Consider the following 21496-nt stretch of genomic DNA (forward strand, 5'->3'; position numbering starts at 1 on the left):
CGGATAGATCTGGTGCTCCCCAGAGGGGATCTTGAACTAGGGATGGTAACACCGCAGCTGTCACATTTTGGTTTCCTGGTACGCATATCATCATAGTGATCATAGTGTTGACGATAGCACGCTCCTCGCAAAAGAAAATACGAACATGAGGACATGGTGTTGTTCAATTGTTTGTTGTTGTCTCATACTGGGAGAAAAGGGAGGAGGTTCTCGTCTGTGCGCTGAAAATCACTGCCTCCATGGAGGGAGGAAACAGTCAGCCAGTATGGACAGGATATGAAGCTGACTTCGCATAGTACCAGGAGCAAAGCAACGAGTATCAAAGCTTTCCCCGATTTGTCGATTCACCCCCTCTGCCCTCGACAACCACTCCCAGCTGTCCAGCATCGAGCATGCTTTGTCCCGAAGCAGTACCAAAGAACGACTCGTCTCCGGAAAAGCGCCTGTCACAATAGTATAGTCAGCATTGGGGCTCTGCAGCTTAGCAACATGATATGGCGAGTTCCTTACCAGCCTCGCTCCTCCCCTGGTGAAAGATGACTGCAGTCACTATTGAGCTCACACATCCAACCCCCACCAACGCCCCGACCACCTCTCCAGGCGAGATCCTTGTGACGATCTGCAGCGTGTGCAGCAGAGGTCCCTGACGAGGTTGCAATGCCATCGCCGTCACACTTAACTGTCCTGATACGGTTCCCGCGGGGATGCCCGTCGCCTGTAGACACTCAACCCGCAGGTGAAGGCCCGAAAGTCCTCAGTGTCGATGCTCTCCGGCATGTCACCAGTCAACACTCGGCCCAAAGCGATTATGGTGGCAGCATGTGAGCAGAGCAGAACGGCACGCACGCCCTCTCTGTCGCACTGAGCAATGAGCTCGTCCATGGTCCTGGCGACTCGGTCATGCAGCTCATCAACACCCTCTCCCATGCGGGTCGGCGTTACTAGCGGTCTGTACTCTTCGTCGAGCAGGCCCGGGAACAGCGGCCTCAGAATTTCATGGGACGCTGGGACCGGGTGCTCAAAGTTGGCTGCTCCATACCACTCACCCAGACCAGTCTCGCCCCTTATGGACAGGCGCTTGTCAGTGACGATGGCCTTGCGCACAAAGGGTTCGACTGTCTGAAGACATCGGTAGTATAGACTGGAATAGACGCGCTCAATGGGCGGCTCTGCCTTCAACAGCCGCTCGCCAAGCTCCCTCGCTTGATCAACGCCATGGGATGTCAGAGCCGGATCAGCCGCTCCACCAGTTGGCGACCGTAGGGTCGCTGTGTAGGTGCCAGTGGCGTGATCAACGAGCCAGTTTGATCTGAACTGATAATTGGATGTTAGCATTTCCACTACACTACTGCACAACACCGCAAAAGATGGTCATGACGCTAGCTAGGCCACCCTGAGGTCTCGAGCATCCCTTGATCTGCAAGTGCCAGCCACGAGCTTCAATCAATCAAGAAGAGTCAAGACAACGGACGGGTAAGGGTCTCTGACGATGCGTGGGAAAAGAAGCACAAAAAGGAAATTCATCAACGTCAAAACAAAAACAGTCGACATGACAGAACTGAGCGAGAAGAAAAACTTCACACTTACCCCATGACGGGCCACGTAGATCACCTCCAGTGGCATGATGTAGACGAATGCAGGGACAGATGAGGGAAATAAATGTGAGTGAGTGTGTGCCTAAGCTGGTTGGGGTTCTTTCTGCTTTCTTCTTTTCTTTTTTTCTCCAGGTCACGAACCGACTCAAGGTGGTCCGAAACTTTGGGGGGGGGAAATAACACATGAAAAGATCAGCAAAACTGTTCGTCTCAAATTCATTCGACCGCACATAATCCATTCTCGTTTTTTTGTTGCTGCGTACGCACTGACGGACGCAAGAAATTTTGCAAAACAGTACACACACAGCAAGAAGATTAGGGGGATTGCCGCAAGAGGATTGGCGCGCGGAAGAGACCGTTGATAATACATGGGACACGCAGTTTCCACACGTTTTTTCTGTCTGTCTTGAAGGGTTTTGTTTGGATGAAAATAGGGGATGTGATTTCGGTGTCTGTGTGTTTTTGTTCCCCTTGACTTTTTTAAAGGGTTGAAATGGTAGGAACCAGGACGATCAGGGTCCTTGTTGTCAGCCATCACTGGCATATCATTGACATGTGGCATGTGGAGTTTACTGTGTATGGTGTTGATCTTGGGGTTGCAATGCACCTTGTCATCTCGAGCAAGGGCAACCGCTGGTTGGTTCCACAGATAACGGATGAGATACCCTGTTCCGAATACATTGGGCACAGGCAGGCAGGTTGGGCTACATAGATCTGACAACAGCGATTTGGGATTTGGGAAGGAAAAGAGGAGAAATGGGAGGAGGGTGTGCACCTTTGAAGGGGGGGAGTTGATAGGTAGGAGTATATAAAACCCCTGGGCGTAAGTGTATGTAAAGGGTGTTTGAACGGGGTGTGTGAGAGCGAACTCTTTCTTGAGACTTTTCAGAACTTGCCCCAATCTGGACAGCCCAAAAAATTGCAGTCCAGACACTGGTCTTTTTGAGACGAAAAAATGCTCGTCCAGAAACAGACAGAGTGAAAAAAGTTGAGAAACAAAACAGAGACAAGGGAAACGGCACTCCCGTGACACTCCCGTTTGTGACAATGACAACTTTGACTCAGGGTTACAGTCAAGAGAAGGGACTGGAAGGGTGTGCTGTTTGTGATGAGGAGGAGGGCAAAGATCTCGATGACTGGGAACATGGACTGAGGTAGGTGAGGTGAAGGAGGAGAGAGGTCAGGCAGGAAACGGCAAAAGAGGAAGAAGCTACGGAAGTTTAATTTACTCACACAAGTGTACTTTAGGTAGTACTTTTTTTTGGTCTGAAAGGTTCTCGGGTACAGTACTAAGACTGGACTGGACTGACTGGATGGGTGTTGTCGGCTGTGGTTTGCCGAGATCGGGTATGCCCTGTGATATTGAATGGGTGACGTTTTCAAAGTCTTCAGAGCAGAAGAATAGCGGTGATGGATAATTCAGATTTTGCCACTGCAAAATGTGAGGCAATCTTGAATTAGCGGTGTTGTGTCGAGTTGTGTAAGTTATTGCGTGCGCATGTATATGTGTGCTGTATGTGCTGTAATATGCACGCAGTTTATGCAGGTTCTCTCGTCTATCCCGTTGTTCAGTGGTTGTGCTCTGCTATGTTGTGTGTGTACATACATTGGGTATATGCAGTATATATGACCTGTAAAAAAAACCGGAGCCGAAGCCGAGTGCCGCGCCCTCCCTCGTTTCTTGAAGGTTCGCTGTTGTATGAGGTGGTGTTGGGTGGTGTGGGTGTGTCTTGTCGGGACCGGTCCCGTGCCGGAAGATTTTGTCCTTATGTGGCTTGCGGTAGTGAAGCTGTGATGAAACGGGAGTTTTAATTCTGCAAGACAGTTCTGAAGGTTTGACAGCACTTTTCTCTGGAGAATCTGAGAAACAAGTCTGGAATCGCTTCTCCGTGGAGAGTCGAGGGAGTTCGAGATCCGAACAATGGCGGGGAGCCGAGGCACGCTTGTGAGATGTGCAAGTGGCTCATATAACCCTAACCCTATGTAATCCGGGTGATATGTCTCCAGTAGTGGGATGAAAGGGAGGAAGTAGGGGTCGCAGGTGTTCACGCACACCTGCAATTGCCCGAAACATGACGATCCCGAGAGCAGTGCGGCTGGAGCCTCCATTCCAACCCTTTTCTCAGCTGTTTGGTAAATGGTGGTGCCAACACTTCAGCTTTCACGGCAGGCAACTGCAGGGCGGGTGTGCAAAAGCATTTCGTGATCTTCAGCTTTGACATTGTCGGTAAGGCCAGAAGCAACTTGTAAAATCATCAAATTCGGTGTATAGATAGTAACAGTTTGAGCATAGGTAAAATGAGTTACCTCTGCCGCAGCTCCTTTTCGTGCTCCACCCAGAAGTTGGCACACTGCCTATGCCCCCAGAACTCGATCCACCACTCACCGAAACTGTCTTCGACTTCATAGTCCACCTTGGCGACCCGTTCATCTCGCTTCAGTCCGCAGACAACGCATGCTTTTGGGGCGGTTGGTACATTCTTTGCCACGGTGACAGCCATGTTTGTAGCAAGCTCGGGAATCTTGAGGTTCTCATGATGAGCACTGTTCATTGCCGCGACAACGCCCCGTAGCCTACCGACTTGCTTCTTCCAAACCTCGATGACCTCGGCTACTTCTTGCTCTTCACGGATAGACTGAGTCTTATCTATACCAGCCAGTTTCATGCCTGGTTTCCCGCCTGCAACCGCAGCAGAGATGGTCATGCTTTGTGATAGGAACTTGTCCCTGTGCCAACGCTGCTTCCGACCTGCTATTAATCTTGACACGACCGTGGCTAAAGCTAGGTAACCTTTAATGAAAGCGAGGGTCTGGGCGGAGCCGATGATCCGTTGGTAGCCTGGGGAGGTGGTTGATAGAGTAAGGAGAGGTTTGAGAAGGGTCGTTGTGGCAAGATCGAGTAGTTGAGGACAAAGTGAGAGAAGAACCGAGGGTGGAGGAATGTTGGTCGGGGGAGGACCGCGAGGTTCGTGTGATGACGTTGGTTGTGCCGGTGGATTGCTATGTTGAGGGGCCTTTTCTTCTGTTGCTCCCCAGTCTTGCCATTCCCACTCTGAATTTGTCGTTGGGGCTGGGGCTGGCTTGGATTTCGAGGTTGTCTTGATTTTGGGCTGTGAAGCTGTTTTGATGGCGGGTTTCGTGGTGGTATCTGGGATGTCTTTGAACTCCTCCCACTTGTTGCCAAAGCCGTCACCAACCTCAGGCCATGCTGTAATAGGAGATGGCGAAGCTTGATTCGCTTCCTGGATGTTACGTACTCCTGTGGGCGGTTTTACTTGAAGTTCCTTCACAAGATCGGGCTTGCGGTCATGAAAAGATGATCCGTAGGGTGACTTTGGTGCCTTCGGGTAAGCTGAAGGACTCCCATGGAAAGCCGCGTTGGAAAGAGACAACCCCGGAGGTGCTTTCTTAGATGATGGGACCGGGTCCACGTCTAGCCCAAGCAAGTCGTCTACAGGTTTTGTGGTGGTGGGCTCTGTTACAGGGGCAGGCACAGCCTCAAAATCACCAAAGTCATCCTCATCGATGTCCCCATTCTCCGCTTCAAAATCGGCATCAAAGAGCACATCAGGGTCCGGGTTTCTCTTCGGTTTATGCGAGTCCTCCAGTCCAAGGTTGAACAGTTGATTGCCCATCAAGTCCATGGTCGATGCCCTGGTGACACGGGTTCTAGATGGTGGGCTGGTGATATTTGTCAGTGGAGCCGGAGGCTGTGGCGGATCGGCTGGCTTCGTTGCAGCCTCAAAGTCCCCCCAGTCATCTTCATCCTCCTGGTCATCTTGTACTGGTGTGGATGTTTTTGGAGGCGTTTGTGTTGTCGTACTCTGGCGTTGGAAGCCCCCCGATCCACCCAAATCACCCCAGACATTGCTGTTATTGGTCTGAGGATGACCGAACTGAGCTGACGCAAAAGAGCTTCCTTGTGTCGGTGCCAGCTGCTGAATGGGCGGCCATGGTGCGGATTGCTGGCTAATTTGAGCTTGCGTTTGCGGTTGAGGAGCCGGTGAAGCGAAGTCCAAAAAGGAGAGGGAGTCCTGAGCTGGTTTTGTCTGTTGTTGCTGAGGTGCTGTGCTTGATGACGTGTCTGCGAAAGCCGCAAAGAGATCGGCCGACATTATCAAAGTTTATCCTTATGTGGTTTCTTCATACAAAATCTAAAGTGTAAGGTAGTTGTCGTTGGGGTGGCTGTTGGACATCACTTCGAAGGACAGGGTTAGAAGAGGCTCGAAGATTGGCGAGGTGGGGCTCACTGACAGGATCGCTGCAAGGTCCCTCTCTGGACCCTGGTATCTCGAAAGCTTAAACAACAGATGGTGGGAGAAATTGATGACTCACGGCTTTATCGTGATATCTTCTCAAGATGAGGCTCTTCGAGTCTCTTGGTTGGGCAGCCTGGAGTTATCTCTGCAACAGGTTCAGAGTTCACGAATTGGATGGCCAACGATGCGGCGACGTCCAGACAGGAGGCTTGGGAACAGGGGCCTGATATCCATGCCATGCGCCACATGATTGGCTGGGAAATGTGCCCCACATTCAGCTACCACTGACAACGTTCCTTGTGCTCACCACCAGCATCATTACCCTTGTTTCCTACACATGATGAATAGCTCACGAGTTTTATGATACATATAAAAGAGCCTTGCCATTGAAGCCATCTCAAAAGACGTCCAAAAAACAAGTAGACGGACGTTGGGAGGCTTGAAGAACATGCTGAGCGTGCATTATGAGGTCACCAGCCGAAACAAAGTAAGACCCACTCTCCCCCTCTCGAGTTTCGAGTCCATTTATCACTAACACATAACTAACCACAGATTGAGGTGGGAGGAGACATTCAAGCATGGGACCAGGATATCTGACCTCCAACGGGCCATCAAATTCAACGGTCCAGAGAGTCCATGCGTAGCTGGTCTACGCTCTCTCTGTTGGAAGGGCTTCCTGCTATTCCCGCACGCTCCCGCTGAAGAATGGCCTCAACTTTTGCGCCAACTTCGAGACTCATATGATACCCTGTGCGAACAGCATCTCAAATTTATCAGGCACCCCGAACAACTAGCCGCCCTATCCTTCGATCCCCTTGCAGACGATCCCGACTCTCCTTGGATCACTGTGCGCAAAGATGAAGCCATCCGCGCCGAGATCCAGCAAGATGTCTCGCGGCTTCCCGATGATCCGTTCTATCACCAGGAGGTCATTCAGACCATGATTCTGGATATCCTGTTCCTCTACTGCAAACTCAACCCTTCCGCCGGCGGGTACCGTCAGGGAATGCACGAGTTACTTGCGCCAATTGTCTATGTCGTTGCGCAGGACTCGGTGGACGGCAAGCAGTCTTCAACGGTTGATACTCTCGATCCTACGATAGTGGAATTGTTGGACGCTTCTCAGGTCGTGCATGACTCCTTTGCCTTGTTCTCCAAGGTTATGGACCGTGCTGGCGCTTTTTACGAGGTTGAGCAAAACACAATCGTCGAAAAAAGCAAATACATCCATGAAGTTGCCTTGCTCAAAATTGATGAGGAACTTGCGAACCATTTGCGAGACATTGAAGTTCTGCCGCAAATATTCTTGATGTAAGTGTTTCTATTCCTCACATAGAACTCTCGGACAGTGACCCCATTGACCAGCCTACCTTGTAGACGATGGATACGCCTCCTTTTTGGAAGAGAGTTTCCTTTTGAACAAACCATGATATTATGGGATGCCATCTTTGCCTTTGATCCCAACTTGGAGATGATAGACCTCATATGCGTAGCTATGCTTCTCAGGATCAGATGGACGCGTATGTCAACCTTTTAAGCACGCGTGGCATTGTCATAGCTAACCATACCCTATATCAGTCCTCGAAGCTGATTACTCGGTGGCACTTCAGCTGCTTCTGAAATATCCAGCCCCTCCACCACCGCACGGCCCTCACACCTTTGTCGACGATGCTTTATATTTGCAGAAACACTTTGATGCCGCGGGCGGTGTCGCACTAATCGCCAAATACAGCGGTAGACTGCCTGCGGCAGCATCAGTGGCATCAACAGCAACCTCGACCCCTGCACGGTCATCCACCCCATCATTTTCAGGCTTTGGTTCACTCCGACAAAGAACTCTCGGTGCCAGGTCACCGTTATCTTCCACGACAAAACTCTTGCAGCAACCGGGTGGTGTGGAGGCTATCCTGCGCGGTGCTGCCAAAAATGTCATTGAGAAAAGCGAAAAACTCGGACTTAACGATGCTGTCCGTGACGCTGTTGGGGAAATACGTCGCAACATGCAAGGCTTTCAAGAGTCTCGAAGTTTGCCCAGAATCAACAGATCACTGTTTCCCGGAAACACTCTGGCTGTTTCCATTTGGGAGCAGAGGAATCGTCAGTTAGCAACCATGTTGGAAGAGTCAATCACGAACCTCAAACAGCTGGTGGCCTCTGACTTTGAGGGCGACAAGCAGAAACAGCTCGAGACAGTGGAACTTGCCACGGCCAAGATCCAGTACGTGAAGGCCTGCTTGGAGGATTCCACGCTGGATTTGCCAGAGGAAGAACCTCCGACGCTGGCAACATTGAGCATTTCCACCCTCCCCGAAATCAGATCGCCGACGGTTGCGTTGGATACCACACCGGTGGTTATGACATCATCCGCCGTTGAAGAAGCCAGAAGTTCACTCTCGTCGCCGGCTTCATCGGATAGAAGCAAGCAGCTGTCGTCGGTGCCAGAGGAGCCACATGCTGAACCTGTTGCAGAGGAAATGGTTGACAAGATGGACACTGATCCACCAGAAAGAGAACAAACACCACCGCCACCAGCCCCAGCCCCCGTCCCCAACCCAGAACCGTCGACTTCTGTGGGACAGACCCCTGCAACTAGCCCGACCCCTAAGGAGCGCCCGAAAGGACCGATACCTACACGGTCAACCTTGGCTCAGTCCTCTTTTGCGTGGATGTTGGAGCCAGACACTACAATATCAGCTGCTCGGTCGCCGCCGAGTAGGCCTCTGAGCAGCAGTGGAAAGAAGAAGCACAACCCCAGCCGGGAAAAGAACGCGTTTTTGTTTGGAGAAGTGGTTCCGAGTGATGGAGCGGCAGGGGAAAGGACAGTATCACCAGACGAGATCTTTGGACTGCAACCGATCAGGAAGGGCTGAGTTTGACAATGTCGGCTCAATTTCTCTTATAGACTGGTGTACCTAGCAGTTTCTATATCTCGACAAGACCCAGCAAAATTCTCGCCGACATGGGGATCCCCTCTCTGTGGCCTTTCTTCCTTTTTAGTTCTCGTCTTTCTCTCCTTACCATGCCGTCCAGGGCAGCGCAGGGAGAGCAGGGAGAGCGGTGAGAGCATTGAGAGCAGTGATGGCACTACTACACGACCACAGCTCCCCACGAGGATTACAAATGGCGTGTTCTCCTTTACCACAGCAAGAACTTGGGGTCCGCGGCAGGATCTTGCGGGGAAAAGGATCCCTGGCTCACCGTCCAGAAGAAGAAGACCTTTCTCGGCCACTGCGGGATGGATGTGTTGGGCGCCAGTGTCGTTTGGAAGTCGCAGATATCCGAAAGCGTGATACCGCTGTCCGGGTGGGGGACGACTCGGCGGTTTTCCCAGATGTACCGACCGGTGTATTTGGTCGGGAGGGTGGTGGTGTGTGTTGATTCTGAGCATGGGCACGGCCAGGTGGTGTCTTCGCTGGAGAAGCAGTATTCGATGGGGGATTTTTGGTAGGCGGCGCCGGGGCCGGTCGTGAGGATTTCGTTTCGGAAGGGGGAGTGTGTTGCCAGCTTCAAGCGAGGTGACGTGGGCGGGGAATTCAGATCCTCCTGATAAGCAGATATCATACCTGAAATCGTGAAGCTTGTTCCTCGTGTTCTCCATGGTACGAGGCCGCCACCGGGTAACTCTAAAAAGCCACTTCCGGCCTATTTAACTCACTGGCCTGTCACCAGGAGGAGTGCTGCTCGTAAGAGTCCCTCCGAATAAAGTCAGGTGAACCGAATGTCCGCATCTATGTCCCGTGCAGGACGACCAAAGGGCTTCCACCCGGGTATCGTCATGCGGAGCTCCTTGAAAGTCTCCATCAACGCCTCATCCAAATCGTCTTCATCAAACTCCCATCTCTTTTCGGCGCGCCATTCATCCCACTTGGCCCACCGTCTCCTGCCGCCATCATGCACGAGCCAAAAGGTCTCAATGTGCCCAAAATCACACTCCATGGCAGGGCTGTGCCAGCCTGCCTCCCAGGTGGACCTATTAAAAGGAGAGTCGACGTCGTCCAGCAAAAGTTCAACCTCCTTGACACTTTTCAGCTTGTCAATAAGCTCAAACAAGAAGTTCGAGACATATCCCTTCAAGCAGGGAACTGCCAGCCGCCTCGGCATCAACATCGTGGCAATATGATCAACAACGACCGTGGGCAGTGAGTCTTCCAAAACCAATGTGTCGAGCTCCCAGTTAGCCCAGGTGTATTTTCTGTGCGAGGAGGATTCTTGACTATCGTCGTGGGGGGTGCAATCCAGGTACATTTTGTGATACACGGGGGGGTGACAAGAGGTTAAGAAGCTTCGTGCCTCGCTGCAGGTGTGCAGCGGTGCTGGAATCGGCGGTGGGCCGACGGCTGTGTCGTAGGTCTTGGAGGCACGGAGGGCGCGCAGTCTGCGGGGGAAGGCGGTGAGTTCCCATATCTCCAAACGGATTTCGAAAGGAAGAAGGGGGAAGTGATGAAAGGTTCGGAGGTTGGCGGCTGGTTCTGTTGTCATTTTAGATCGCTATCCCACTGCGTATGGGTGGTGATGAAGGGTGAGTACGGGTGGGTTTGGGTTGGAATGGTAGAGAGTTCCATTCTATCTTTTAGGCAGCTGCCTTCGTTGCCTGTCGCCTTGCCAATATCTCATAGGCGGCCCATGACATCATGGGATATACACTACTAACAAGTCTCCGTGGTCTCCAACGGCACGAACGGCCAGTCTTGATAATCTTATCCGGATAAGTCCTCCTCCTCTCCTCCCACCACTGATCCAGCCACTCATCCCACCTATCCCATCTAACTCTGTCGCCGCCATTCTCGGCATCAATCCCCAAGCAAGTTCCCGTTCCCCGCCTCCCCCCCTCGCAAGCGACGTAAACCTCCCTCAAGTTGTGGAAATACCTGCGCATATGGCGTAAGTATGTACCCGTACGTTGGCTGGGGTTCAAGCCCCGCCCCTCAACATCGTCCTCTTAGCCAAATGTCAACCTCAGTGTCTTGAACCGCAGACGATAGGGTATGAATCTCTTGAGGTCAGATTTGCCTATTGAGAAGCTGTCAAGCTCCCAGCTTACCCACATATACCGATCGTAATCCACGTGACGGTCCCAACCGTGCACCTGTCCGGGACTCTCTGTTTCACGAGGGAGACATGCCGAAAACTCTCGCTGATACACGGGATGTGACCCCCGAGTGAGGGCATTGCGGGCTTCGCTGCAGGTGTGAAGGGGGCCCGGGATGGGGGTCAGGCCGGTGATGAGGGCTGGGTACCACGGTCAGGGGTCTTCGCTGTTGGGTTGGGCGTCGGGGTTGTTTTTGTTTGTGATGCGGACTTCCACTGTGCGAGGGGAGGCGGTAAAACGCCAGATCTCGGCGCCGAGTTCGAAGGGAAGATGGGGAAACAGGTGGAAGTGGTGGTGGTGGTGGTGGGGTTTGGTGATGGGTGTTCCATTGGGTTTACAGGTGTGTAGGTGGTGTAATAATATCCTTGGTGAATGTAGGGGCGATGTTTTGGAGTGCCTAGGTGCCCCTCAGTTCACGATATGACACTAATGTCTTGTTTATCATTTGATCCCTTACAGTAGCGACTACCTGGCTATCCACCTGTTTCCCTCTGTCTGGAATACGACCAGGACTTCACGGCGCCCAGTCCTCATCAACCATTACTCCCACCACTCTTTGATACCCTCATCGTTGTCTCGATGTTCACGTCATTGACCAGGCATGCGGTACCCCTTGGCTCTCAAACCCATCAGGTTAATTTCCTCAACTTTCCCCCACTGACTCGGGGGCCTCGTGGTATGGCGTACCACCGCATTTTCGGCGCCGCAAGGCCATAAGGGATCGTAGCACGTAGGCGCCAACCTAAACTCACTCGCTTCGTAGCAGGTGATGCAGATCGTTTTCACCTTCTCGAAAGCACTTTAGCTTCCAAAGGTATTTGATTTCAGCTGCGCACATTGGACCACCCGGTATTGAAAACTTGAGGTGCTTCACAAGGGGTGCGAAGGAGGCATAACTGGGAAATCCGCAATCAAAACCACTGTTCCACCTCAACTCCCTGGTGTCGAGGGTGTCGATCTCTTAATTGATCCACACATAGCGGCGCTGCCCAGTATCTCCTTCGAACTGGTTAACGGGGGCGAGTTCAGAGCCAGCCGCTGTATAGCCGGCCCTCATCAGCTCCCCGCGGGGCTCGCGGCACACTTGCAACACCGGAGGGGTCGGAGTTGGGGTGAGGAGGGTGAGTGAGATATGGAGTTGCATCGGCGGGGGGTTCGCGTCGATAGGGGCTTGGACGGGCTGGACGACGAGACCAGAACTTGCCGCAGACTTCGAGGTAAACGGTGCGAGGCTGGATGGTCAGACGCCAGATGTGAGCGCAGAGTTCGGCGGGGAGGCGAGAAAAGTAATGGAATTCTGGCTCCGGTTGGTGTTTCTTCGGTCTCCCCAGTTTCTTCGGGTTGTTCGCGTTCTTCTCCTGGTTTCTACCCCTTTTTCTTTTGGCTGTTGTATCGGTTTGAAAAGAGAGGGCTGTTGATTGTTGCAAGGCAAAGTGTGTAAGGACACAGGATGGACCAAGATACCTTGACTGTGGTTGCCCACAGAAGGCAGCAGCGAAGCTCTCCACGTGCTCCAGGTCCACCTGTATCTCCAAAAAAGGAGGAAATACTCCAGACATAAGAATGATCAGCCAAGCACTCAAGTGCTGGAAGATGAAAAGGCGGAAGGTGAAAAAAGCTATACGACAAGAGGAAAAGAACAGTCAATGATACGAGCGGCTTCCAAAAGACGACATTGTGAGGTGTATTTTGTGGGGGAATGAGCGAAGAATAGGTCTCATCATGGAACCATAAAAACCGTCTATACCAGCGCTCCGGACATCAGGGCTGCATGAACATGCAACGCGGGGAACGGGACGGCTGATAGAAGAAAACCTCTTGACTTCTGTGGTCGAGGTTCCTGAGATTTCTGGCGGCTAAAGTCTTCCCCGAATACACGCATCTCGTAGAAAGAAAGCAGACTGCCGGGATGTCTGTACGTGGACGGCCGCGTCATGTCGATCAGGTCTTGTTTGTTCATGTGAGGCTTTTGAAAGTGAAAGACCCTAATCTCATTCTTCTTCTCTAGTCCTCCTTCTGCAGGCATTTACTCACGCCATGATCTTGTAGCTTTGACCATGAAACTCAACCCACAAAGCATCATGCCAGCAGTATAACCCACCACCAAACCATCCAACCAAAATGTTGCCCTCCTCACCATCCCTCCTCCTCCTCCTCCTCCTCCTCACAGCTCTCCTCCTCCTCCTCCCCCTAACTACCGCCCAAACCACCACCCCTCCGACCCCTACAGCCCCCCCAACCCCAACCGTCACCAAAATCATCTCCCTCTTCTACCTCAACGACCGCGCCCACGACGACTTCCCCCGGCCCTACACCCCCACCCCACACGCCATCCCCGGCCGTGTAATCGCCACCGACTCCCTCCTCAACTTAACAACCTACATCGTAACCAAAACCCAATCCTTCCCCGGCCGGCGCCGGCCCCCCTTTGGAAATAACCCACCCCCCTGGGCCAAAACCCTCACTTTACCCCCTTCATCCCTCCCAACACCATGGTGGCGCCCAAATTTTGGTGACAGGAACGGCACAGGCCAACCGATTACCATCACCCAGGGCCCCTCAACATTCATGTTTACTGGTTCGAGGGGATGGGAAAAGGGGCAGAGTGTGGTTAATCGGTGTAGTTTGGGTGGGACGACAGAGGCGGTTTGTAATTTGACGCATGTGGGGCGCGCGTGGTATACGGGGGATAGGGAGTGGGAAGGGGAGTATTCGACTTATAGTTATACGTGGACGGAGGGGGATAGGTTTGGGTTTGTGGGGGTTACTGTTACTGCTGGGGGGGAGATGTTGAGTGAAGAGAATGGGGGTGATGATGGGGTGGGGACGACGGGGAAGGGGGATGGCGTGAGGTCTGCTAATGGGGGGGTTGGCAGGAGGGGGGTGAATGGGGGGGTGATGATGGGGTGGGTGGTTTGGGTGGTGATGGGGTTGTTAGGGGGGTTATGATAGGGAATGGATTTAGAACAAAAAGAAACGAGGGTTGGCAAAAGTTGATTGTATTTGGAGTAAAGTATGTGTGTTGTTGAGATGAAGACTGAGGTGTTGTTTTCGAAGGGAATTGTATAGGCAAACTGGCTGACATGGTTGTTTATTTTACTGTAAATAAAAGTCCTCAAAACCTCACTACCGTTGAAAGCCGCTATGAACGACAAGAAGCTGTGGGAAAAGCCCTTTGTCTGTTGACGACAGTCCCTTCCTCAATCCTGTTCCTTGTGTGCGGCCTCATCCGACTGGGAACTCGTAATTGACCGTATTTCCTAGATCTGTACCCGCAGGTTCCGATCCTCCATCACCTTCTCCAACCCCAGTTCCCCCTCCCCTTCAAAACCCTACACAGGTCCGTATCCTTCCGAATCTTATCAAATACCGTCAAAATCTTCCCCGCATACGCAGGAGGAAACCTCATTCCCAATCCCGTCTCAACCTCCGTCCCAAACCTCCAATACTCATCCTCCGCCGAAATAACATGAAACTTCATCTCGAATTCCCCCAAAACTTCCGATAGTCATCCACCTCCCGAATAATATGAAAGCTCGTCGAGATTAGCAAACCTCTGCCCCCGGAGGAATGTCTTGTCCCACTTAAACTTCAACCTCTGCACAAACCTCTCATACGGCAACACCGCCCGCTCAAACGCGCGCTTGTCGTCCCCAACGGAGATAATGCCCCTCTCCCAGTTAACCCAGATATACCTCTGCTCCAGCGGCCAAGGCTTCCACTCCGGCTCCAACGCCAGTAATCCCAGCTCGACCCGCTTCTCCCTCTCTTCCTTCTCCAGCCTGAGCTGCGTTTGAGACTTGAGACGTTGTTCGTCCTTGCCGGGCCTACGGAATCGGCCCCGATGAGGAGGTAGAGGTATCAAGCGAAATAGCCCCACTTATACTGGCTAAAGACACGGTGCTTATAATAAGTTTTAATTCATTTTGCCTACCCATTTTATTACCCGCAAAGTTCATGATATACATTTGTCCAGACCCCAAATCCAGACAGATCCTCTAAATAGAAAGCTGAGCAGTAGAAGCCTTATCCAGCGACTCCTTGTAGTTGGCCAACTTGGCGGCGACCTCGCCGTTGCAGTAATCCTCGACAATCTTGGGGCAGTTGCCGATAAACAGCTTAGGGTCGACAAGGCTGTCGATATCGCCCCAGACGGGACGGAAGAACTCGGTCTTCTTGATGCGCTCGAGAAGGTCGTTGCGGCCGCCCTGCTGCTTCACGACATCGGAAGCCTGGTGGGAGAGGACACGGACCTCCTCGTGGGCCTCCTGTCTGGAAACACCGTGGGTGGCGAGCTTCATGAGGATGGACTCGGTGGCCATGAAAGGGAGCTCCTGGTCGATGCGGGAGCGGATAACGCTTGGGTAGAGGACAATGCCGTTGGTAACATTGTCCAAGGCAAGGAGGATGGAGTCGGCAAGGAGGAACTGTCAAAGTTAGCCATGGTAACCAAGATGCACCGAACCCAAAACATACCATCTCGGGGATATCCATGCGGCGGATGGCGCTGTCATCAAGAGTTCTCTCAAACCACTGAGTCTCAAAAGTGGCAGTAAAGTCGGCAGGCAGACGGGCCAGCTTGCGGCCAAGAGCAGTGATACGCTCCGATCTCATGGGGTTTCTCTTGTAAGCCATGGCGGAGCTGCCAATCTGGCTCTTCTCAAAAGGCTCCTCCATCTCCTTCAGGTTGGCCAAATGTCTGATGTCGGAGCAGATGCGCTGGGCAGTAGCACCAAGAGCGCAGACAGCGTTGGCGACTCTGAGATCGACCTTGCGGGTGTAGGTTTGGGTGGAGATGGGGTAGGCAGAAGGGAAGCCAGCCTTCTTGCAGAGGATCTCGTTGAGTTGGACAATCTTGTCGGCGTTGCCCTCGAAGAGCTCCAAGAAGGTAGCCTGGGAACCGGTGGTGCCCTGGGCGCCACGGAACTGAAGTCTGTCACGGACAGTCTCGATGTCCTCGAGGTCCATCATCAGCTCCTGGATCCACTGGGCAGCACGCTTGCCAACGGTGATGAGCTGGGCCTGTTTGTGGTGTCAGTTACGGCCCAGTTTTGATCCCTTTAGAGAATACTGACAGGCTGGTAGTGAGTGAAACCAAGGGTAGGCAAGTCCTTGTACTTGAGGGCAAACACCTGCAAGTTCTGGATGACCTTGGCGAGCTTGGGAAGAATGAGGTCCAAAGCCTTCTTCTGGAAGATGAGATCGGCATTGTCGGTCACTGTTGATGTTAGTTCCCTTTTTCACTCTTCTTCTCATTGCCAGTCCTCCAAAACTATTCCATCTCCCCCACCACATCCACCCCCAACCGAAAGAGTAAAAATCAAAACTCACCATAACAACTCGTAGCCCCCAAATGGATATGTCCAGCAGCCTTTGGCGCATCCTATACCTCCCCCCATTAGCATCATCCCCCTTTCCCCTCCCCCCTTCCCCTCTCGAGTTACTCACCTCACCATAAGCATGCACATGCGCCATCACATCATGCCTAAACTTGGCCTCATACTCCCTCGCCTTGTCAAACGCCTCATCGCTCACCCTCACATTTTCCCTCATCTCCTGGATCGCATCCTCGGGGATCGGCAAGCCGAGCTCCCTCTCCGCCTCGGCAAGCCAAACCCAGAGCTGGCGCCAGGTTGACGCGCGCTCCCGGGCAGAGAAGATGGTCATCATCTCTTGGGAGGCGTAGCGGGTGCTGAGGGGGGTCTTGAAAGTTTGCGTTAGTACATCATGTCATGGCAGGAATGAGAGAGTTGGGAGGGGAGAACATACGACATATTTATCGTAGCTGGACATTTGGGCGGTTGGTGTCTTTCTCTTCTTCTCACTTCTAAAGATTGATAATGAGAAATAAGACGATATGAGAATGAGGCTCAAAAAGATAATAAAAGCTCAGCTCATACACAAGAAGGAAAAAAAAAAGGAGGGGCACTCTCTCGGAACTTTTTTTCCTTAGCTACCAAGCAGCTGCGGTAAATCGCGGGGGAGGGGCAGAGGCAGCGTCACCGGCAACTGCTCCAGCTAGTCTGTGGGGTCCGCTACTTGCAAATGTCATGTCTCCCCGCTGTCGGCCACCCCACATTGAAGCTTGTCTGACAGCCATGACAGCTTCCGTGGGGGTGGACATGGTGATTGAGCGCCACTTGATAATTTAACCTCAGATCAACATCATGTCATTCATGCCTCTTCACGCCGCAACCATTGGCCAATCAATCCTCACAATGAACAGTTCGGCTTCTCAGGCTACCTTCATCCCTGATAGAATTTTTCTTCATCTTTTCTTATAGAACTCCTCACACCGTCGTAAGACTCTTCCCTCTCTCTACCCCCCGACATATACATTTGCAAATAAATAAATACGAAACAAATAACCGAACTCCCCCCCTTCCGCAAAATCCCGCTCACACACACAAAGCCAAATATCCTCCCCCACTATCGTCACACCTCATTAACTTTCCCCTGTCATATCAATACACTACTACCGCTCCGTTCGTTCTATTCTTGATCATCTCTCACAAGACCGACCTCTCAACTCCAAAACCCATCCATCTCAAACCCAAAATCCCCTCCCCACATCCCCGGGTTCCAATCATAATCCATCGCACCCCCATCCCAGCTATCCGTCCCCAGATCCTGACTTATCTCCTGCACCAGCGTCGCCGTCGCATCCGCCAGCGTCATCGGCGCCTTCTCATACAGCTCCGCCAGCTGCGCCGTCGTTTCCGCAAGTTGCGCCGTCGACTGTCCATCCTGAAGATCTTGATCCTGTGTAGATTATCCCGTTAGCCACCACTGAACCGAAAAGAGAAAGAAAAGAAAAACTCACAAAAGCCTTCTTCAACTCTCTAATCTTCCTTGCCAACTGCGCAAACGGATCCTCCCTCTCCCTCTCCAGCCCCTGCTGCGACCCTCCCATCCCACTCCCCCCACCACCCACCACCCCCTGAGGCGTCCTGTAAACATCACTCGGACTGTTGTAGTTGCTCGCCCCCGTCATCGTCCTGCTCCTCTTCTTCCTCCGTCCGGCAGTGTGCTCCATGTCCTTGATATGCCTCTCCAAGTACCCATCAAATTCTCTTCGTACTGTCCTCACGTCCCACCCTGGCAGTGACAAAGTCATGAGCTTGAGCATCCTGACGAACACATAGGTGAGATCAAACGAGGACATGGAGATGAACCTGGGATAGTCAGACTGATCCGATGCCGTGCGGGCGTGCATGTACTCCTTGACCAGGCGGACGCATTTCATAAGGATGTCGAGGCGGTCCTGCAGGGGGATGACAGAGGCAGGGCGGCTGTTGCTCGAGTGCGAAGAGGGCGTGTCATTTCCGAGACCGTTGGAGGGGGATGTCCTGAAGCTGGGGTCTTCGTCTTCTGGCAGGGAGGATGCAGTGACTGATGAGCCGCCTATGCTGCCGCTGGTTTTCAAAAAGCCTTCGTAGATGAGGAGTTCAGCGACTATAAAGTGGCCCTTCATCGAGACTGTTGAACCGGTTAGCAAGCATTGCCTCGTGCGAAGGGAGCAGACGGAAACTTACAATTCTCCATGATCCGCTTCGGCACCTTCTTCTTCTCCCCATGCAGAAACAGCCTCAGGTTTTCCACCACCTGATTCCACGGCCTGCGCTCCTTCAAAGGCTTCTTGTACCAGTTGGCCAGGTTCATCGAAATGTGCTGAGACACCCGCTGCACCCTGACCAAATGAACCACCAGCTCATCATCAGGCGAGCTCTTTTCCGTAATCAGCACTTTGCAGCACCTCATCAGATACGGCGAGGGCATGAGCTGGTCCGGGCAGTGACTTGTGGTGAAGGCTCTTTGATCTTTGTCAGTCTTCATCCAACAACAAAACTTGCCAAAGAAAAAAAAAACAACTTACACAGTAACCAAATAATACGTCCCCGCAAACGCCCTCATTCTCTCCAATGCCTCCTCCGACCTGGGCTGCCCTCCCAGACCCGCAATGGCATTCTTCTGCTCTTGAGCATCCAAAACCTCAAACTTCAAACTCGCCGTAAAGCTCCGAATCAAAAACAGCAGGTTCGTCGTCTTGGCCGCCACCAAATTGTAATGATACCACGCCAGCAGCACCTGCGCCCCCTGAAGCAAGTCCAGCCCCGCCCCCAGCGACGGCTGGCCCTTTTGGCTGCTCTGCTGAAAGGCTGCCACGCTGATGTCTCTCAGCAGCTGGTCCCCCAGTGCCATTTGTCTCCTTCCATCGTGATGGCACGCTTCAACCATGACCCCTTTCCAGAAAAAGGGGCGTTGTTCCTTCATTTGATGGGCACTCAGGTTTGGTGGTACTAGAGCAAAGGGGTAGAGATGCTGCATGTGGGAGCGGTACTCCTGAAGCAAATCTTCGGCTTCTTGGCCTTCAGGCCAGATCGAGTCTGAAGCATTGGAGGATGCCATTGGCGAGGGGTGAGAAGGCGGAGAGGCAGAGGTCATCATGGCGTCTGGCATGACAGAACCTGCCGCTGATACGGCCAGGCCGCCCAGGGTTTGCTGGTGCTGAGGGTGATGCTGGTGTTGATGATGATGATGATGACCATACTGAGGTGTTTGGTGGTTGCTAAGAATAGGTGAAAACTTGAGCTCGCTCGGTGGCAAGAGGGCCTCGAATGGCTCGCCGTTCCATGGTGCTTGCGTGAAATGGTGGTTCGTGACAGAGATTTTGGGGCCACTGCTGGTGCTGTGATGATAGTCTGGTGAGATGGCTGGGAGGGGTTGCTGGCCATCAAGTTCAGAGCCTCCAAGAGAGGAGTGATGGTGGTTCTCGAGCCCTTCACCGGTGCTGGCGCTGCCTGGTGTTTCAGACTTTCCTGAGCTCCCTCCGGCACCGGCACGACCGCCTCCGGCCGCTATCTGCTCTGTGAGGGCCTCGAGACGTCTTTCAAGCTCGGCCACGCGGGTTAACTTGCGGTCCTTTCGCCGTCGGCGAGGCGGAGCCGGAATCTGTTTGGTGCATTTCTTCTTGAGACGTTCGCATCTGTATAGCGGTGAAGCGGTGGTGAGTCAGTTGACGCACAGAATGTGAGATCAAGATCTACCGGACTGAGATCGGCATTGACAGCGGAGATGAGCATGAAGTGAAATATGCTTAAGGTGATGACAGCAGCAACACCGCAGACAGTCTGATCTCGTCCATCGATCTCAACCGCCCGATTTTGCTGCCCGCGCCCGTGCCCGGTCTGGACTTTGGTATATGGCAAAGCGCGGCGGTGAAGAAGAATGAGAGGTGTCAGAAAAAAAGATGTCTCGGAACGACAGCCGGCCGTAGAACCAGAACAGTGCCCAAGATGAGAGACAAAAAAAAAAGCAAGAAATATTAATTAAAATAGATCGACAAACATACCGTTCACACTTTCCCAACGGGCCAGAACCAGGCTCACACTTGCATTTTGCAAGCGCACAGGTCCCGCATGCCCTCGGGCCCTTGGTGGGCTTCTTGGAGGAGCCATCACCGCCGCTATCCTCTACAGACTCCATGGCGGCCTGGCACGAGAGTTCGGGTACCGGCACCTTCTCCCTCTCTTCCTTTCCTCAAGAGAAGCGTACTTCTTCCTCTCTTGTTCCCGTCTATCTGCTCCCTTAATGTCGTGCTGCCAAAGGGAGCAGAGTACGAGGCGGTCACAGCAGGGCCAGCCACGGCCGCTTGCTTGCCGCTCCGCAGGCTCGGTGACAGAACTCGCCCACCGCAGAACAAGGTTCCGCGATCTGCAAGTTGAGCTGCCGCGCTCTGCTGCTGCTTTGTTTTCCTGGGAATGCCCCCGGGCCGGAAGCCAAAAGATCGGAAGGGAGATCAAGAGGTACAAGAAGCGGGGACGGAGCCCAGGAGGCCTTGACACGGAGACGGAAACACGGGGTTGGGTTGGTGTAAGTGAAAGGCTGTCCTCCAAAAGAGCAGGTCGCGTTGAACGTATAGGTTTGGTGGAATCCGGGGATAAGATTTGAATGCTATGCAAAATGCAATCGGGAACCGATTTGGAGGGGCGTGTGGTGTCTTAAAACCGTTGACGAGAAAGAAGCTCTCTCCCGCTCTCCCCCGCCGCTGAAGAACGTGGTGATAAAGAAGGAAGATGCGGCCTTCCCTTTCCCCAGAAAAGAAGAAAAACGCCAACCGCCAAAAAAAGAAGTGACAAAGGGGTGTGCTGTGTCGAGAAACCTCGCTTGATACTAACTGATGATATGGTTCCAAATCTGAGGATGATCAGTCGATTGAGAAAAAGATGCCAATGATCGAGCAGCAAGAGGACGATGAGGAGGGGGACCCGAGCAAACGGGGTGGGTAACTAACAGGTGGGAGGGACGAAGGTGACTTTGGGACGCGGACGTAAGACTGGAACATATGCAATGCTGTGTTCGTGGGACGCGAGCAACAACTCATCCTTCCTATAAGATCAGGCTGTACATCTCGCCCAGTTCTCGCACTTTGCTTCCTAGAAGTGCTTCCTCTCTTTCACTATCCCACAGCTCCAAAAGAACCAACCGCCTTGCTGTCGTCATCCTTCACTCTCTAGCCACCCTTCTCGAGGCAGCCAAGACATCTTTCCCCC

The 21496-nt window shown here is 52.7% G+C and overlaps 8 protein-coding genes across 8 annotated transcripts; 2 read left to right on the forward strand and 6 right to left on the reverse strand.

Moving 5' to 3' along the window:
• Window positions 1–319: 319 nt before the first annotated feature.
• On the reverse strand, window positions 320–1623 carry TFC7_2 (C6 zinc cluster transcription factor-like protein; the record flags this gene model as incomplete). Its single annotated transcript, XM_062884262.1, has 3 exons — window positions 320–443; window positions 791–1314; window positions 1588–1623. The coding sequence occupies 3 exons, from the start codon at window positions 1621–1623 to the stop codon at window positions 320–322; spliced, it is 684 nt and encodes a 227-aa protein (XP_062739080.1).
• Window positions 1624–3133: 1510 nt separating this feature from the next.
• On the reverse strand, window positions 3134–3704 carry QC762_0106620 (uncharacterized protein; the record flags this gene model as incomplete). Its single annotated transcript, XM_062884263.1, has 2 exons — window positions 3134–3151; window positions 3240–3704. 2 exons carry the CDS (start codon window positions 3702–3704, stop codon window positions 3134–3136), a joined length of 483 nt encoding a protein of 160 aa, XP_062739081.1.
• A 189-nt stretch (window positions 3705–3893) lies between these two features.
• On the forward strand, window positions 3894–8724 carry QC762_0106630 (uncharacterized protein; the record flags this gene model as incomplete). The annotated part of the gene is made up of 4 exons (XM_062884264.1): window positions 3894–6341; window positions 6407–7165; window positions 7232–7374; window positions 7433–8724. Exons 1-4 carry the CDS (start codon window positions 6319–6321, stop codon window positions 8722–8724), a joined length of 2217 nt encoding a protein of 738 aa, XP_062739082.1. The 5' UTR covers window positions 3894–6318.
• Window positions 3899–5710, reverse strand: QC762_0106640 (uncharacterized protein; the record flags this gene model as incomplete). The annotated part of the gene is made up of 1 exon (XM_062884265.1): window positions 3899–5710. One exon carries the CDS (start codon window positions 5708–5710, stop codon window positions 3899–3901), a length of 1812 nt encoding a protein of 603 aa, XP_062739083.1.
• A 265-nt stretch (window positions 8725–8989) lies between the features above and the next one.
• On the reverse strand, window positions 8990–10333 carry QC762_0106650 (uncharacterized protein; the record flags this gene model as incomplete). The annotated part of the gene is made up of 2 exons (XM_062884266.1): window positions 8990–9417; window positions 9604–10333. 2 exons carry the CDS (start codon window positions 10331–10333, stop codon window positions 8990–8992), a joined length of 1158 nt encoding a protein of 385 aa, XP_062739084.1.
• A 2731-nt stretch (window positions 10334–13064) lies between these two features.
• Window positions 13065–13892, forward strand: QC762_702224 (uncharacterized protein; the record flags this gene model as incomplete). The annotated part of the gene is made up of 1 exon (XM_062893084.1): window positions 13065–13892. The coding sequence occupies one exon, from the start codon at window positions 13065–13067 to the stop codon at window positions 13890–13892; it is 828 nt and encodes a 275-aa protein (XP_062739085.1).
• Window positions 13893–14017: 125 nt separating this feature from the next.
• Window positions 14018–16736, reverse strand: ADE13 (adenylosuccinase ade13; the record flags this gene model as incomplete). Its single annotated transcript, XM_062893083.1, has 6 exons — window positions 14018–15370; window positions 15420–15965; window positions 16019–16161; window positions 16275–16326; window positions 16392–16646; window positions 16713–16736. 6 exons carry the CDS (start codon window positions 16734–16736, stop codon window positions 14942–14944), a joined length of 1449 nt encoding a protein of 482 aa, XP_062739086.1. The 3' UTR covers window positions 14018–14941.
• A 732-nt stretch (window positions 16737–17468) lies between these two features.
• Window positions 17469–20429, reverse strand: QC762_702210 (uncharacterized protein; the record flags this gene model as incomplete). Its single annotated transcript, XM_062893082.1, has 5 exons — window positions 17469–17705; window positions 17767–18422; window positions 18479–18756; window positions 18820–19929; window positions 20296–20429. 5 exons carry the CDS (start codon window positions 20427–20429, stop codon window positions 17469–17471), a joined length of 2415 nt encoding a protein of 804 aa, XP_062739087.1.
• Window positions 20430–21496: the final 1067 nt, after the last annotated feature.

The sequence above is a fragment of the Podospora pseudocomata genome, chromosome 7 (assembly GCF_035222375.1).
Source record: "Podospora pseudocomata strain CBS 415.72m chromosome 7, whole genome shotgun sequence".
Taxonomy (NCBI): Eukaryota; Fungi; Ascomycota; class Sordariomycetes; order Sordariales; family Podosporaceae; genus Podospora; species Podospora pseudocomata.